The sequence below is a fragment of the Chenopodium album genome, chromosome 7, assembly GCF_948465745.1.
Source record: "Chenopodium album chromosome 7, dcCheAlbu1.1, whole genome shotgun sequence".
NCBI lineage: Eukaryota > Viridiplantae > Streptophyta > Magnoliopsida > Caryophyllales > Amaranthaceae > Chenopodium > Chenopodium album.
In genome coordinates, this window is record NC_137840.1 from 45,473,974 (window position 1) to 45,490,664 (window position 16,691).

Sequence of the window (16,691 nt, forward strand, 5' to 3'; positions counted from 1 at the left end):
TATGTTGATTTCACAGATCTCAACAAGGCATGCCCGAAAGACTGCTACCCGCTGCCGCGGATTGACCAACTGGTAGACTCAACCAACGGGCACGCTTTGCTAAGCTTTATCGACGCCTTCTCGGGGTACCACCAGATCAGCCTGCATTAACCAGACCGGTAGAAAACCGCTTTCATCACTGAAGAGGGAGTGTACAATTACATAGCTATGCCCTTCGGGCTGAAGAATGCTGGGGCAACCTTTTAGAAGACAATGGATAGAGTGTTCATACACCAGAAGGGTAGAAATGTTGAAGTATATGTTGATGACTCTATTGTCAAGAGTGTCACGCAAGTAGGGCATATCCTGGATCTGGAAGAAACATTCGCTACCTTGAACAAATACAAAATTAAACTCAACCCGAAGAAATGCGTCTTCGGAGTGAGCTCAGGAAGGTTCTTAGGTTTCCTGATCAACGAGAGAGGAATAGACGCAAATCCGGAAAAGGTTGAAGCAGTCCTAAGCCTGTCGGAACCTAAGTGCATTAAAGATATCATGCGGTTGACAGGAAGAATGGCCGCGCTGACCAGATTCATCAGCAAGTCAGCAGACAAGGCTTTGCCTATTGAAAGTAAACAGAGAATTTATGTGGGGGGCTGCAGAAAAAGAAGCCTTTGAGGGTATTAAGGATCATCTGACTAAGTTCCCAACAATGATCAGCCCAAAGCTGAGAGAAAAGTTGCAGTTGTACATCTCCGCATAAATTCAGACAATCGCAGTCGTCCTGCTAATAGAGAGACAAAATCAGCAAAGGCTAAAATAATTCGTGAGCCATGTTAAGACCGTGGCAGAGCAAAGGTACCTGTTGGTAGAAAAGCTGGCCTTCGCAGTAGTAACAACAGCAAGGAAGCTGAAACCATACTTTGACGCGCACGTAATACAAATCCTCACAAATCACCCGCTGGAGAAAGCGTTACAGAAAATAGATGCATTAGGCAGACTCTTAAAGTGGGCCATCAAACTTTCTAAGTATGAGTTCGAGGTCAAACCGAGGGCAGCCATCAAGGCACAAGCCTTAGCAGATTTCATCGTGGAAGCCTCCTATGAGGAGAACGAGGATGACATTAGGGTCTGGAAAGGTAGAAGTAGATGAATCCTCAGCCCAAACGGGGAGCGAAGCAAGAGTCATAATGACATCCCTAGAGGGAAATGTATTTGAGTACGCCATTAAGTTCAAGTTCAAAGCATCGAACAATGAGGCAGAGTACGAGGCAGCTCTGGCAGGCCTACGCATGAGCATCGCGGCTGGAGCCCGCAAAGCCGACTTGCAGACTGATTCTCAGATCGTTGTCAGCCAACTGTAAGGAGCGTATGAGATTAGAGAAGCCGCCATGCTGAAATATGTTACCAAAGTAAAAGAACTTGCAGCCCAACTAGTTCACTTTCAGATAGACTTGGTCCCCGGAGCAGGAAACTCCCAAGCTGACGCTTTATCAAACTTAGCCAGCTCCGCACTGCAGAGCCTCACAAGGACAGTGATGGTTGAAGTCCTGGAGGAAAGATGTATTGCTTAAAAGCAGCAGGTAAACTGCATTGGGAACCAGAAAGCCTGGTTCCCAGACATTCTGGAAAACTAAGTTCATGGCTCGCTGCCCGACGATGAAGTACAGGCGAAGAAAGTGAAGAAAGACGCCAATTGGTATGTGGTCATGAATGGAGAGCTCAACAAGAAAGGCTTCTTAAAGCCACTGCTGAGGTGCATCCCAGAATGGGAGCAAGAAAGCATTATGGAATAAGCCCACTCAGGAATATGTGTCAATCACATTGGTGGAAAGGCATTAGGGGTGTAAGTACTAAGAAGGGGTGTATATTGGCCGACCCTAGCTCAAGACGCGCTGGCATATGTGAAAAATGCGACAAGTTCCAAAAGTGCTCCCCAGTCATAAACCAGCAAGCAAATGATCTGACCCTAATCCTCAGCCCGATCTCGTTTGCTTAGTGGGGAATGGACATATTGGGACCATTCAACACTGGGTTAGCAGGCAGAAAGTACCTCGTAGTGGCGGTAGATTATTTTACTAAGTGGATAGAAGCTAAGCCGACAAAGTACATAAAGGAAACCCAAGTGAGGACGTTTATATGGTAAAACATCATCACAAGGTTCGGGGTGCCACAGTGCATAGTCTTTGACCATGGGTGCCAATTTGACGCGACACGATTAAGGATTACCCGGAGGACATGGGCACCAAATACGCAAGTGCCTCAGTCTGCCACCCCCATAGTAATGGCAAGGCAGAAGCAGCAAACAAGCTGATCCTAACGACCTTGCAGAGAAAGCTGAAAGAATACAAGGACCTGTGGGCGGACTTAGTCCCTGAGGTCTTATGGGCGAATATAACCACAGAAAAGGAGTCCACTGGTAAGAACCCTTTCATCTTAGCCTACGGGGCTGATGCAGTCGTCCTAGTGGAAGTGCAAATTCCCAGCCTGAGAATACATCATTATGAACAACAAGGAAACGAAAAGAGCATGCTGAAAGAGCTAGACTTCCTGCCAGAAGTAAGGCTAAAAGAATCTCTCAAGCTGGCAGCCCAGAAGAGAAGGATTTCCAAAGCTTTCAACAAGAGAGTCAAGCACAGAGAGCTTCTGCCGGAGATTTAGTCCTCAGAAGGACAGCAGTAGTGGGAAGAGGAAATCAACATGAAAAACTGTCAGCGAACTGGGAAGGCCCTTTCATCATTCGCGAGCAGGTAGGACCAGGTGCATTCCTCCTCATAGATCAAGAAGGTAAGGTCTTAAGAAACAGTTTCAATGCTGATGTGTTAATGAAATATTTTGTTTAAGAAGCATGAAATTATTAAGAAGAAACATGGATAGTTGTTTCAATTCTGCAAAAAAACTATATTAAGTTCATGTTATATTAATTAAGGCATTTGAGGCATTTTTATTCAATGAAATACGAGCCGCTGCGTGAGGAGTATGTTGCATACACTTGTTTTAATATATCATGCTTTAGCGTCAGATACTAACGTGCAGAAGTAAAAAAAAAAACACGTGCAAGTGTTAGAGGCAAAAAGCACCCCAGCGCAAAGTGACAAATTAACGCATCCCTCCCTGAGACCTCATCTCACATGCTCAAAGTAAAATAGGACACCACCTCAGGGACGCCTGAGGAGGTGGACTGGCACGCTCAACTTGCGCAGGAGAGATTAAGGGAAACGAAGAAGATGAGCTAGGTGGGCAACACTAAGGTTCTCTTAGTCCCACCTAGCTCACCTCTTTGAGGGGGAGAGGAAAGAGGGAGATAGACATACAATATGCCCTTACGAAGAGAAGTAAGTGGCATAAAACAACAAGTCGCAGCATAAACAAGCTGAACGCCATAAAACAAGTCACAGCACAAACAAGCTGAACGACACAAAACAAGTCGCAGCAAAATAAGCTGAGTGACATAAGACGAGCAATTAGAAAGCTGTTTGACACAAATAAGTCTTAGCACAACAAGCGAAATAACGCCCAGATAGACATCAATCGAATAAATTAACCAGCGTGCAGGCAAACCTCTATTAGAGTTAAACAGAGTGCACAATGCATAAGCACTCAAAACAAAAAGAACAGGTAGAATAAAGTTCACTAAAGTTCCTGCCAAAGCACAACAGAGGACAAAGAAGCAAAAAATCACTCAGTAGCCAAATTAAGAAGACAGAGAGGCCCAACCTACGAGCTTCACCAAATGTAATAAAAAAGATGTTATGCTAAAAGATCTAGATATTGCTATGGAGTACTTGGTTCTAGGCAAATGTGAAGGTAACGAAATAAAAAACAGGCAAAACAGCAGAAGAAGATCACAAAGCGCATACAATATAAAGCTGAGCCCCTGCCCACCAGGGTAAAGTAAACATTCAGCAGGTCAGTTACAATATAGACAAAGGTGAGCCCTCGTCCACCAAGATAAGGAAACACTCAACAAGTAAGGTCAAGAAAACACAAATTCAAGTTAAGCTGGGCGGACCCAGCAACGAAAGACAAAGTATTCTGAGAAGACACAAGGAAACATAATCTTTGGCGGCTATACACCCAAAAGATAGTAACAAAAATAACCTAGTTACAACAGATCTGGGTGAGGGAAACTCAAAGGAACCACTAGAGTAAGAAGGTGACAGCCGCCATAACCTTTATTGATCATCAGCCAAGGACTCCACTCCAAAAGCCGTTGTAACGTCAGGGCAGAGAGGAACTTCCAAGTTCAGCACAGCTTGGTTGGGAATCTTGCAGCTGGCAACACGGGGGTGATCAGTAGGGAGATCAAACAAACCAGCCTTGCCTGTAGCGTCAACCTTAGCCCAGAAAGCGTTCAAACGAGCTTCCTACTCCTCACCATCACCATACAAGCTGCTAACGCACCGAGCCGCAGCCTCCCATCCACCATCATGGCGATCAGCCAATAGCTTAGCAAAAGCTGGGGAGAGCACAAAAGATTTGAGTGCCGCTTTCCTGGCAGCTTCCAACTCGATTATGTGTCCAGCTCGCAGATCTGCAATCTCTGCCTCCAGCGTCTGCACCCTGGCCTTAAAGGTCCCCAACTACTCCTCGCAGCTCTTCAACTTGGTCTGAATGAGCTGAAATTCTCCCAGCTGGAGCTGCAGGGTGTCCGCCCTCTCCCTCAGAGGAGTCACCACAATAGCCATAGCATTACTCTCAGCCTGAGCGTGCTAGACCTCCAAATTCTTCTAAGAAAGAATAATGCCCTGATTCTGATACTCCTTCTCCACTAACAACAAGGCATTGGATAAATCTCTAACAGACCTGACAAACTGCACAAAAGACAAAAAAGGAAAGGAGTAAACCAAGGCAGAAATTAGCCAAAAGCAAAATAAAACAAGGTAGTAACGAGGAAATCAGCAGAAAAAAGAAGAAAAGGCAGAAGCAGAAACTAACCTTCTGCAAGTCATGACAAGCCATAGCAGCGGGAAGACTAACTGAGTTGCGCGTAGAGCCAGCGGGCAGACAAAATCCTTGAGTCAAACAGTACCCCAAAGTACCACCCTTCTGAGGGTTGTCCACAAACAAAGACTCGTCTGCCCTCACATTCAATAGGGGCCGAAAGGGAGCATTCTCAACTCCAGCAGGGCAGAGTATAGGGAGAAGATGGACATCAATGGGAACCTCAAAAAACTCAATAGCCCTAGTAGGGCGAAAAGTTCCTCCAGCGGAAATTGAGGTAGCAGATAGAGGGTTCTCAAAAGCATCACTCAAGAATTGTTGAACAAAATGGTTAAGTTCATTGGAATTCTTAGTGTCCACCCCCCTATCAGCATTCCCACCTGGAAGCCAAGTGTTGGCAGATGTAGAAGCAAGAGGATTAGGACCAGGAGAGGTGCGAGCCTTTTTCGCTTCAGGCTCATCTCCAACAGGGGCAGAGGAAATTGGATCATCCTCTAAGTCAATAACTGGACGATCTTGCTGGTGAGAACCCCTTGCCCGGGAGAGCCCACCTCTTGAAGCGCTTCGAAGCCGCCCTCTTAGCCCGGAGGGACGCAGCGAAAATCTGGCAAGCTCCATGATAGTCTCGTCAGGGAGCTGAAAGTCAGTAGCTGCAACAGAAGGGACAACAATATCCTCCGCAGCAGTAGCATCATCAACAGTAAAAGGAAAGAGAAGAACATGCTCAGCAGAAGAAATGGGTTTTTCACCCACATTAGTTTTTGGATCATAAGAAGCTAGAGAACACTATCAGCAAAATCATCAGCAGTAGTTTTTGGATCATAAGAAGCTTAATCACGTTGTCTTTTGGCAGCAAAAGTGTAAGGTGCCACCCGGCCGAAAGCCGCAACAGACTGCTTCTCAGGAGAAGCATTATGCGCCACTAATACCTCAGATTCTGAAGCCTCCCTTTGAGGGGCAGGCCGAGTCTTACGCCTACTCCCAACAACAGAGGATGAAGGCTCAGCTTCAACGCGGCTGGACCTAGCACGCTCAGCAAAAGCTGCAGTGCCAACAACAGCCCACAACTCAGCAAGAGCCAGACACAATTCACCCTTCAGAAAGCCTGCAAACACCTCCAGCGTGTCAAAGAGCTGAGGGGGATTTTCAGGAGTAGTAGTCAAAGGGTCCTTCCAACTATCAGCTAGCCCAAGCATACGTTTGTCCAACTTGTCGTAGCCTTAAAGGGAGAAGGGCAGAAAAATCAAATAAGGCAAAGAGAGAAAAAAATAAGAGGAAGAAAAAGAAAGGACAGAAAGTTGGAAACTTACCAAACTCATGTGTACGGCACAAACGCATAGCAGAGAGCTGCTCGTTCCCCACAGTATATATGGAGTTGGGCAGCCAGATCTTGGGGAACTTAGAGTCACCAGTCCCTGCTCCCTGTAGAGCCTTAAAAGCCTCTGTCTAACGGGCAGGCTCAGAAGGGGAGACAGTAACTCCAGCCATGTTAATGCGGATCTCTCTGAAGTTGCGCGGTGCAGCAATATTAGAAGGCACTTTCACCTAGAAAAGTTTTCTAGTCCTGTCCCTAAAACGGTTAAGTTTTGGGTAGGACAAGACCCTACTCTCCTTAGGAGCAACATAATACCACCCTGACTCAGTCCCAGAAGAAGATCTCTTCAGGCTCATCAAAGACTTGAACAAATGCAGGGACTAAGGATACCTTCTGTAGGGAATAATTTCAAGCTTTAATCCCACTAGCTTGAACCCCACTGTGATCATACACTAAAGTACGGTGGCGTCCAAAAGGGAAGAAGATAGAGCAAAAGAGTCACCAACAAGTTTTTTTAGGAACTTGTAAACCGTTCATAGGATGAAGGTTACACCCCTTAACGATCCAAGAGATCGTCAACTCCATAAGGTCTTGAACCAAATAAGGGTTCGGGGATGAAGGTACAAATTCAACCTAAAAGAGATTGAACCTGCCCTAATAATAGGCCTCTACTTTATTCTGATCGTGTTCATGTGCGCTTTATGATTAACATGCAATCAATAGGATTAACCCTAAACCTGTTTATCTATGTTGGTTGAATTTAATGCACAAATAAAACCAACCATTATTGGTGATCACTTGAATTTATAATCACAATTAACCCTAAACAAGATTATTAATTATCTTATTAAGCGAGATTACAAGTACCAATTCCCTTTAAACATGCATAAAAGGTGTGATCAAGCAATAAAGAATAAATAATGTATTAAGCAACATAATCAATAATAATCATGAATAATAATAATAATCATAACAATAAACATCACAATAACAATCATGTTAATCATCATAATAAATAATCAATCATTGGAATAAACATGAATAATAATAATATCAATCATAATTAATAATAATAATAATAATCATGTTAAAGCATAGCAAGATCCTAGGCATGATACTAACAAGATTAATAACAAACCCTAGCATGTCACTAAGAAATAAAAATCAAACCTTTAACCCTAACATGATACTAACAATCATAAATATTGGGAAGAGAATAAAAGGCATCATAGCAATCATATTTAATATTAAAATTAGCCTAGACATGATACTAGGAATATCATAATAACAATTTAAACATGATTTCTACATCATAACATCAATTAAACCATTAAAGCACTTACTTTGATGCTTCGTATCTCTTTCTAATAACAAAATACACACGTTAGTAACTTCAAGGAAAATAATAATCAAAACATTTGAATTAAATAATTGAAAGAGAGATTTGGGACTAAACCCTCAGAAATTAAAACCTTTCACGTCTAGGGCGAAGGCAACTTCGAATATGGCTATGTGTTTCTAAGTCTTGTGAATGCGGAATTTTGTATGTAAAAAAAGCTATTTTAGAAAAAGAGAGAGAGAAAAAGAATAATCAAGAAAACTTGAAGAGAATTGGTGAATGATTAAGAGAGAACTAGAGAATTAATGATTGCGAATGAAAACTGATTGTAGGTGAATGATGGATGTAGATGATGAATGAAAACGGAGTTTTTAATACGATATTTATAGAGAAAATCAGCCAAAAAGATAAAATAAACAAAATAGAGTCTAACGCACAGAAAACAGAGCTGGCGCCACCCTTGGCTAACTGGCGCCAGACACCAACACTAGCGCCAGGCGCAAATGGCTAGCGCCAGACGCCAGGCCTAGTTCCAGGCGCCAAGGCCTGTTTTTAACGCGTTGTCGAAAATCAGATAAGTTTACCGTACTGGAGGATAAAATCATATAATTTCCTCGAAAATGCTGTTTGATTTTAATTAAAACTCTGAAAAGTCAAAAGTCAATTTATCAATGCTAATTGAATTAGGAATGAAAAAGAACCTTCTAGAAGATTCTAGAAGACTAAAACCATTCCTAATTGCATTACGAATGATAATCACATTAGGCCCTCCCCTAGATCATTGGGCCGCATATAAGGCTCAAACCGGGCCCAGTTTAGTAAATTGGCCATAATTTCCTCAATATTCATCGGAATTGGGCTTATAATATATCGTTGGAAAGCTCTTGTCAAGCCCCATCCAACTACACTATTATTGGACCCATATCATGGACCAACCAAACTAAATTGACTGTTTTCTTAAAATAAGTTTTCAAAAATAGAGAGAAGAGAAAAAAATTAAAACTATCCGCAACGCTAGACTTTCCACACTTTCACTTCATTCGATTATGATTCGACGTGAAAGGTACTCATCACTGGGTTTGGTTTTGGGGAGACACAAATGGGTGTCTACACCTTCAAAAACCTCAAAAACCACAGCAAGAAGATCAAAGTATGAAGGGAAGCAGGATGCACCAGAGATATACAGATATTGAAGGCACGTAGAAACTTCTCTAGGGTGGGGTCCAGAGGGAACCTCAAGCCCAAATCCAGCTGTGAAGCAAATACAGCAATGTGACCACCAGGAGGAGCGGATAGCTTCGCACCATCAGAAGGGAGAACCAGCTCGTAACCCTCCCCAAAACCATAGAATTTCTGCCAAACAGCAGCCACATCCAGCCTCTTAGCATCCTAACGCCAGCTGGAGTCTAGCACACAATTTGTCATCCAAATAAAACTCGGTTCTGCCCTCTTCTACGGGCTCCACAACTTAAGTGGACTGACAGTCATAATAGGAGCGGTCACCAGGAGACTCAGTCATCCTGCCTGATTGAACAGCTGGAGAAGGAGGCGGTAATGGAGTCTCAGTGCTGCAACCTGGCACTACATAATGGTCAAACCGATGCACGTCAGCCATGTCATCAAGCCAAGCAAAACTGTTCAAAGGCTAAACATAGGGAATGAGGCTAACAAGAGACACGTCAGGAGGATTAGCCTTGACATCGTCAGCTAACATTTTATGGCGCATTTTGCGCATCCTCAAACGGCTGAGATGGGATAAAGGAATCCCATCCAACATGTTCACCCGCTCGCAATAAGGATCAATGAAATTAGGACGGGGTTTGCGCTTGAAAGGGCAAAAAGCACTACCCTCAGCGGGATGACTCCTGCCTGACCTAGGCGCAGCAGCAGGAGTCGCAGTAATACCCATCCCGCTCGCAGCGGGGGAAAGTCAGAAGGCATAACTGTTTGTACATGAATAGGAGAAGAAGAAGGAGAAACAGTGGAAGTGTGCGCAGGGCGCTCACCTGAAATAGAGGATCGGGAAGGAGAATCTGATCCAGTGGCCGTTTTAGGCTCGCTAATGTTCTGATTGTCAGAAGCGTAAGACATTATGAAATCTACAAAGAAATACAAGCCCACAAATAGAAGAAAAAGCAATAGGGCACCGAAAATCAAAAGATCAATTTAGGAAACAAGAACAATGAAGGAATAAGGAGAAAAAATAAAGAATGCAATTACAACAACAACAAGGAGAAGAAATTAAACAACGACAGTTGGGAAGAATCAAAAGACACAATCTTGTGAAGGAAAAGCAAAAAGAAGCGAAATTGGGTAAATACAAACAACAAAAGGCACAAAGTAAGTACCTTTAAAAGAAAAAGTTGCTGAGGCAACAGAGTACAACAACAATGGCGAACACAAAAGCCCGAGCGAGACGAAAGTTAAAATCTGCAATTGAGAAGAACAAAGGGGAAACAAGTCAGTAAGAAACAAGAAGTAATGAGGGAAAAACAAATAAAGTAGAAACTAACACAAAAATAAAGACGAGGAAGCAAGAACTTACTACAACAATGGAGGAACACGAGCGTTTGGAAGAGAAAGGACAAAGAGCGAAAATTTTGAAATGACAAGAGTAATGAAGAAGGGAAGATGAAAGGTAAAAGGATTAAAGAAAATAAGTGAAAAGGGGGACAGTGAAATTAATACGGTGTAAATGGGCGGTTAGACACAAGGCAAAGCCAAACCGCCATGTCACTTCAATAAAATCAAACTGACAACCCGGATCGACAACACATGTCCTACTCATGCAAATACGGTTCCAGCCCTAAAAAAAAAAAGCACTTCAGCGGGAGTGATCAGAAATCCTCTCTGTAAGCTCGTCATTTCTCAAACTTTAGCGGGAGTGATCGAAAATCCTCTCTTTATGCTCGTAATTTCTGAGACTTCAGTGGGAGTGATCGAAAATCCTCTCTGCGAGCTCGTCATTTCTTAGACTTCAACAGGAGTGATCGAAAATCCTCTCTGTAAGCTCCTCATTTCTCAGACTTCAGCGGGAGTGATCGGAAATCCTCTCTATAAGCTCGTCATTTCTCAAACTTCAGCGGGAGTGATCGGAAATCCTCTCTGTAAGCTCGTCATTTCTCAAACTTCAGTGGGAGTGATCGGAAATCCTCTCTGTAAGCTCGTCATTTCTCAAAATTCAGCGGGAGTGATCGAAATTCCTCTCTGCGAGCTCATCCTTTCTCAGACTTCAGCGGGAGTGATCGAAATTCCTCTCCGTGAGCTCCTCATTTCTCAGAACTTCAGCGGGATTAATCGAAATTCCTTTCTGTGAACTTGTCATTCCTTAAATTTAGAGCCATCTTCAACACACAAACAGTACAATAACACAGACAACAAAGACAGAAGCTAACCTCACAAGTCTCTAGGCCGCATCAACTCCCTAGGGACTTGAGGGGCTAGGAGTTTACAGGTTAATGTTGCCGGACGACCCGTTGAGCCATGGCCGATAAGGCTACACGCTAAGAACAGCTGGCATGAAAAGAACCTCACGCCATCTCTTGAGGGGCTAGTTGTACAGGATAGCTCCTGCTAAGCTATTCCTTCCAGCTGGGCTCAGTTAAGAAGACTGTACCTGCATATAAAGAGTCGGCATGAGTGACCTCATACCACCTCTTGAAGGGCTAATTGTATAGGATAGCTCCCGCTGAACTATCGCCCAGCCCCAGGGTGCGCACTCACTGCCGAGAAAGAAATTAAGAAGGGCTCATTAGCCCGGTGGAGTCAGCCCGCAGGGCTGACCAGGCTGAACTCTCCACAAAGGAGATGGTACGCCTATAAATAGAGGGTAAAGTACAACGGAAAAGAGGTTAGACACTCAAGTTGTTATACATACTATATCTCTCTAAGTACAATTTCTCTCTCTAAACACTCTCTAACTTAAGCTTTAGAGGGGGGTTCCTCGAGCCACCTCCGAGGGCAATTTATGTGTGCTGCCTTGTGTAGATTGTTGACGGGACCCAGATCACCCAAGAGAACCCTTGGATCCATACCTAGAACACTCTAGTAAGAGAGCAAGACTCAAACGCATAATATCTTCCTTTTTCACAAAAGCAAAAATCAAACAAGCAACATTGCATCATGCATTATCATAGCACAGTTTAACCATTGGGGATTGGTTCATTGACTAGGGGTTGCCAACACTAGGCTTCTATCCCGAAATCAATAATAATCATCCCACCCATATCGTCAACAAAATGTTGAGAGAGCGATGTCATGAGTCAATACGTTGAGTGATTGATTTGTGCATCGTTTCTTAAGATATGGTACCCTTGGACACCCAAGCCTTGACCTTATAATGGCATTGTATGCTTTGACGGTTCCTTTTTATGTGCTTTTGTGACTACATGAATATGTGCTTCGTGTCTAATCTAACTAATTCCAACTTGTTAGCTAGAGACATAATAAAATAATTCACAAACATTATGGTTCGACAAAAAAAATATATAAAAAATTTGTCAAACCTACCATGTGGCACGCGCAACTGTCAAAGTTGCGCAAGCCCTCCAAGCGCAAGTTTTGAAGTTGCGCGCGACACCACCGCACAACTCTGTGTCATGCGCGCGCCCACTGTTCAACGTTGACTTTGACTCGATACGAGCAATATCATACGGAGAAAACTATATTACCGCCTCAAGGTTAATCGTTAAGTAGGTGCTAAAAATATCTCTTTGGCTAACAACGTTGTCTCACTTAGTTACCTTTACTTTGTTCGTTGTTTTCGTTTTTTCAAAAAAATATAAATCGAAAAAAATGTTTCTTATCGTTCCTTTTGCGTTTTCAAAAAAAAAATTTGAAATAAAAATTTTTTTATCGTTCCTTTTGCGTTTTTGCCAAAAAAAAAAGTTTTTTACCGTTCCTTTTGCGTTTTCGCAAAAAAAAAATAAATAAAAAAATAAAAAAATAAAATAAAAATTAAGGCATATGGCAGATGCTACTGTTAAAGTTGCACTTTCCACCATAGCGCAAGACGGAAAATTGCGCGCGATATTATTTTTTATTATGATGATTCGTTTACGTAATTTATAATAGATCTAATGACATTACTTCTTATGAGGTTCGTCATTAGAAGTTCGCATCTCTTAATAGGACGTCATTAATATGTTTATTCTTAAACGTGCCAATTTTCGTGTTCATCATTTTTTATTTTAGTTGTAATTGTTTAACCTCGATAATTTATTTACCTCTTCTATGGTTTAAAAAGAAAATCTCGAGAACTTTACTTGGAATGGTTTCCTCACACAAAAAAAAAAAAAGAGAGAGAGAAAAATAGAACGAAAAAAAAGAAATGTCGTTCTTAAAAAATAAAAAAAAAGAGTATGATACAAAAAAAAAATATATGTTATTCTAAAAAAAAGGAGAGAAAATGATTTAATTGTTTCTTGGATTTTACATTAAGAGGCCATCATTCTTTTTAAACAAATAGTAATATATTATCCTTTAAAGATAAGCAATATGAGAATCACAATTTAAAAAAATAAAAAAACGATATTGATCTCTATTGTAATCTAAATGATCAACAAATACTATAGTATATTGATCATTTTAAAGAGTATGTTCGGGTCGATTAATATGCCTAAATTAGATGTGCATTTTCAATCCAACTTTCTTCTATTTCTCTTCTACCTTTTTCGAAAATAATTCATTTAAAGTAAAATCCTTAGATGATTACCTTGTTGAAGTCAAAACAAATCATGACATTTCATTAATGATTGTTCATGAATTTTTTTGACATTCTTCATCAACAAACTTGCTTAAATTAAATTCGTATTACAAGGATTAAAAAAATAAAATAAAACGATCATTTTGACTTTGATTCATTGTTTGAATGCTTGGCAGAAAAGGTTTAAGTGAACGCGCTCAATTTCTCTTGATACACATTAGTAGATAATCTTTCACATTCTCATACTAATCCAATCATGGGTGACAAAGCAGCATTGAAGATAAGTGAAGTGGTACCTAGGGTTTCCCCGGTTACTGTTCCATTGCCTGAATCTACGGCTGTGCAACCAAATAATGCGATTTCGATTGTTTCTGGGTCTGCATGTCACCCTGAACACCCTGGATCATTTAATCAACCCAGGAATTCTTAGAATTGGTCGAGTCTGTTTCGTGGTAAACTGACTGCTAAGGGTGCTGCTTTGAATTTTGTGGCGCCTATTTTGAAGAGTGGAAGGCCTGTGGCCCAAATCCAAGCAGAGGAAATCGCAGCAGGTAACTCTAAGTGGTGCAATGCAGTTATATTTTATGTTGTTGGATTTTATCCCACAATTGCTGCTGTTCATAAATTCATTGCCCAAAACTGGAGTAATTTTGCTAAACCTGAGACTTTTTGGCATGATGATGATTATTTTATAATCAACCTGTGTTCAAATGATGATAAGAATGTTGTTATAAGTTCTGGACCTCATATGTTTAATAATAAGCTTGCTATTGTTAAGCCATGGACTGATAAATTTAATTTTCAAGCTGAGATACTTAGAAATGTGCCTCTATGGGTTAGATTTCCAAATTTGCCCCTGAATTGCTGGGGTGGAGAAACTTTAAGCAGAATTGGTAGTACAATTGGGGTGCCCTTTATTTGCAGATGAGTGTACAACTAGGCAACTTAGAGTCTCTTTTGCTAGAGTGCTCATAGAAGTTGATATACCTAGACCTCTGCCTACTAGTGTGACTGTTGAAAGCCCTATGGGTGAAGTGCTTGAGTTAAAGGTGCAATTTGAATAGTCTCCACCCTTTTGTAAGAAGTGTGATAAAGTGGGGCATGACTGTACTACTCCTAAGGTCAAGCCTAAACCTAAACAAACTGTGTCTCAGCCAGTTAAACCCCTACAAGAAAAGGTTTGGGTCCAGAAACAACCTGCTCCAGTTCCTGCATCAGCTGTAATTACTGAACAAGATTAAGAAAAGGACCAAACTACTGATTTCCAGCCTGTTATTACTCCTGCTCATACCTCTTTTGCTGCTTATTCTGATGCTGATTGGAGGGTGGTAAGTAAAAGGGCTAGGTCTCATGCTGCGGGTATTCATCAGAATATACCTAAAACTAATAATGCTTACTCTGCTTTGCTAGAAGATGAAATTGCTGAAATAATTCCTAACGGGGGTGATGGTAATACCTCTCTAGTCTCATGATTATTACAACTTGGAATGATAGGGATCTTAATGACACTAATAAGGTGACTGTTGTAAAGCAGTTGCTCAGTGATCACTCTATTGATGTAATGGCTATTCTTGAAACTAAAGTTAAAGTGCATAAGTTTGAAGCTATGAAAAGGAAATTTGGAAGAGCTTGGGAATGGATTTGTAATCATGCCTACTCTCCCAAGGGTAGGATTTGGGTAGGCTGGAAGCCAGATGTTGTGTCCCTTGATGTTATTACAGTTGCTGAATAATTCATTCATACAATTGTCACTACTAAGGATTTACAGCATCAGGTTGCTTGCAGTTTTGTTTATGGTCTTCATTCTATTCAGCATAGGTCTGCTATATGGGCTGGAATTAAGGCCTTGGGTAATATTCAGTTACCTTGGATTTGTATTGGATACTATAATTCTATCCTCTCTAATGATAGATTTAATGGGAATCCAGTTACTGATTATGAAGTTAAGGATTTCAAGGATTTTGTGCATGACTTGGAGCTTGTGAAATCAAGAGTAAAGGCTCCTTCTACTCTTGGAATAATAAGGGTCATGGTATGAATAGGTCTGCTTCTCGAATTGATATAGGGTTGATTAATGAGGCTTGGGTGTTGGCTTATGGTCAAGCTGAAGTAGTTTACCTCCCTCATTCTCTCTCGGATCACTGTCCTGTTCTAGTTGATGTTGGTCATTTAGTTGCTGGAAAAGGAAAGCCTTTTAGATTTTTGAATTGTCTTGCCTCTCATCAAGATTTCCTTGAAGTTGTGTCCTCTCACTGGGATGTTTCTGTTTCAAGGAATGCTATGTTGCAGGTTTGGAAGAAACTTAAATCTGTCAAAGCTGGTCTTAAAAATCTAAACACTAAGCATTATGCTAAAGTTACTGACAGATTGGAAGAAGCTAGGTTCTCTTTAGGTGATGTTTAATCTCAGTTAGCAGAGGATATTACTAATGATTCTCTCCAAACTCAGGAAGCTAGTAGAATTGAAGAAGTGAAGTATTAGATAAATACTTATGAGAGTATTCTAAAGCAGAAATCAAGAGTAGATTGGATCAAGCTTGGGGACTCTAATTCTCATTATTTCTTTTCTGTTCTTAAGCAAAGACGGAATAGGAATAGAATTGACTCCATTTACAATAATGACGATATTCTTCTTAAGGATCCTTCTATGGTGCAAGCTGAAATTATTGGTTTTTAGAAGAAGTTGCTTGGTTCTGCTGCTAGCACTTTGCGAGCTGTTGATACTGCTGTGGTTAGAGCTGGGAAACAGCTTTCCTATGAGGATATTACTATTCTCTCTGCTCCTATTTCTCACTCTGATATTGATCATGCTTTGGCTAGTATTGGGGATGATAAAGCTCCTAGTATAGATTGGTTCAATGTTGTGTTTTTCAAGAAAACTTGGAATCATGTGAAAACTGATGTTTACAAAGCTGTTATGGATTTCTTTGACACTGGTGTGATAGAGAAGTCTTGGAGTTGTACTACTCTCACCTTAATCCCAAAAGTTCAGAGCCCTTCCTATGCAAAAGATTACAGACCTATAGCTTGCTGTACTTTAGTATATAAATTGATTTCTAAGGTCATTACTACAAGGTTAGCAAAAGTTGTTGGGTCAGTTGTAAATGATTCTTAAGCTGGGTTTATCCCTCGGAAACACATTGGTGACAACATAATGCTTGCAACAGAATTAATGAAGGGTTATTTTCACAAATATGTTACTCCAAGGTGTATGTTGAAAATAGATTTATGGAAAGCCTATGACTCTGTGGAATGGAGCTTCCTTAACACTATGCTTGGTGAACTTGGGTTTCCAAACAAGGTCATTAACTGGATTATGGGCTGCATCTCCTCTGTTTCTTACTCAGTTATGATCAATGGTTACCTTTCTGCTCCTTTTAAAGCAAGAAAAGGATTAAGGCAAGGTGATCC

The 16,691-nt window shown here is 41.2% G+C and overlaps 2 protein-coding genes across 2 annotated transcripts; both read left to right on the top strand.

The window, feature by feature from the left end:
• Positions 1-2,217: 2,217 nt before the first annotated feature.
• Positions 2,218-2,640, top strand: LOC145640227 (uncharacterized). The gene has a single exon (XM_081691529.1). It carries the CDS (start codon positions 2,218-2,220, stop codon positions 2,638-2,640), a length of 423 nt encoding a protein of 140 aa, XP_081547655.1.
• Positions 2,641-15,315: 12,675 nt separating this feature from the next.
• Positions 15,316-16,395, top strand: LOC145640228 (uncharacterized). Its single transcript, XM_081691530.1, has 2 exons — positions 15,316-15,678; positions 15,958-16,395. Exons 1-2 carry the CDS (start codon positions 15,316-15,318, stop codon positions 16,393-16,395), a joined length of 801 nt encoding a protein of 266 aa, XP_081547656.1.
• The last annotated feature ends 296 nt before the right edge of the window (positions 16,396-16,691 follow it).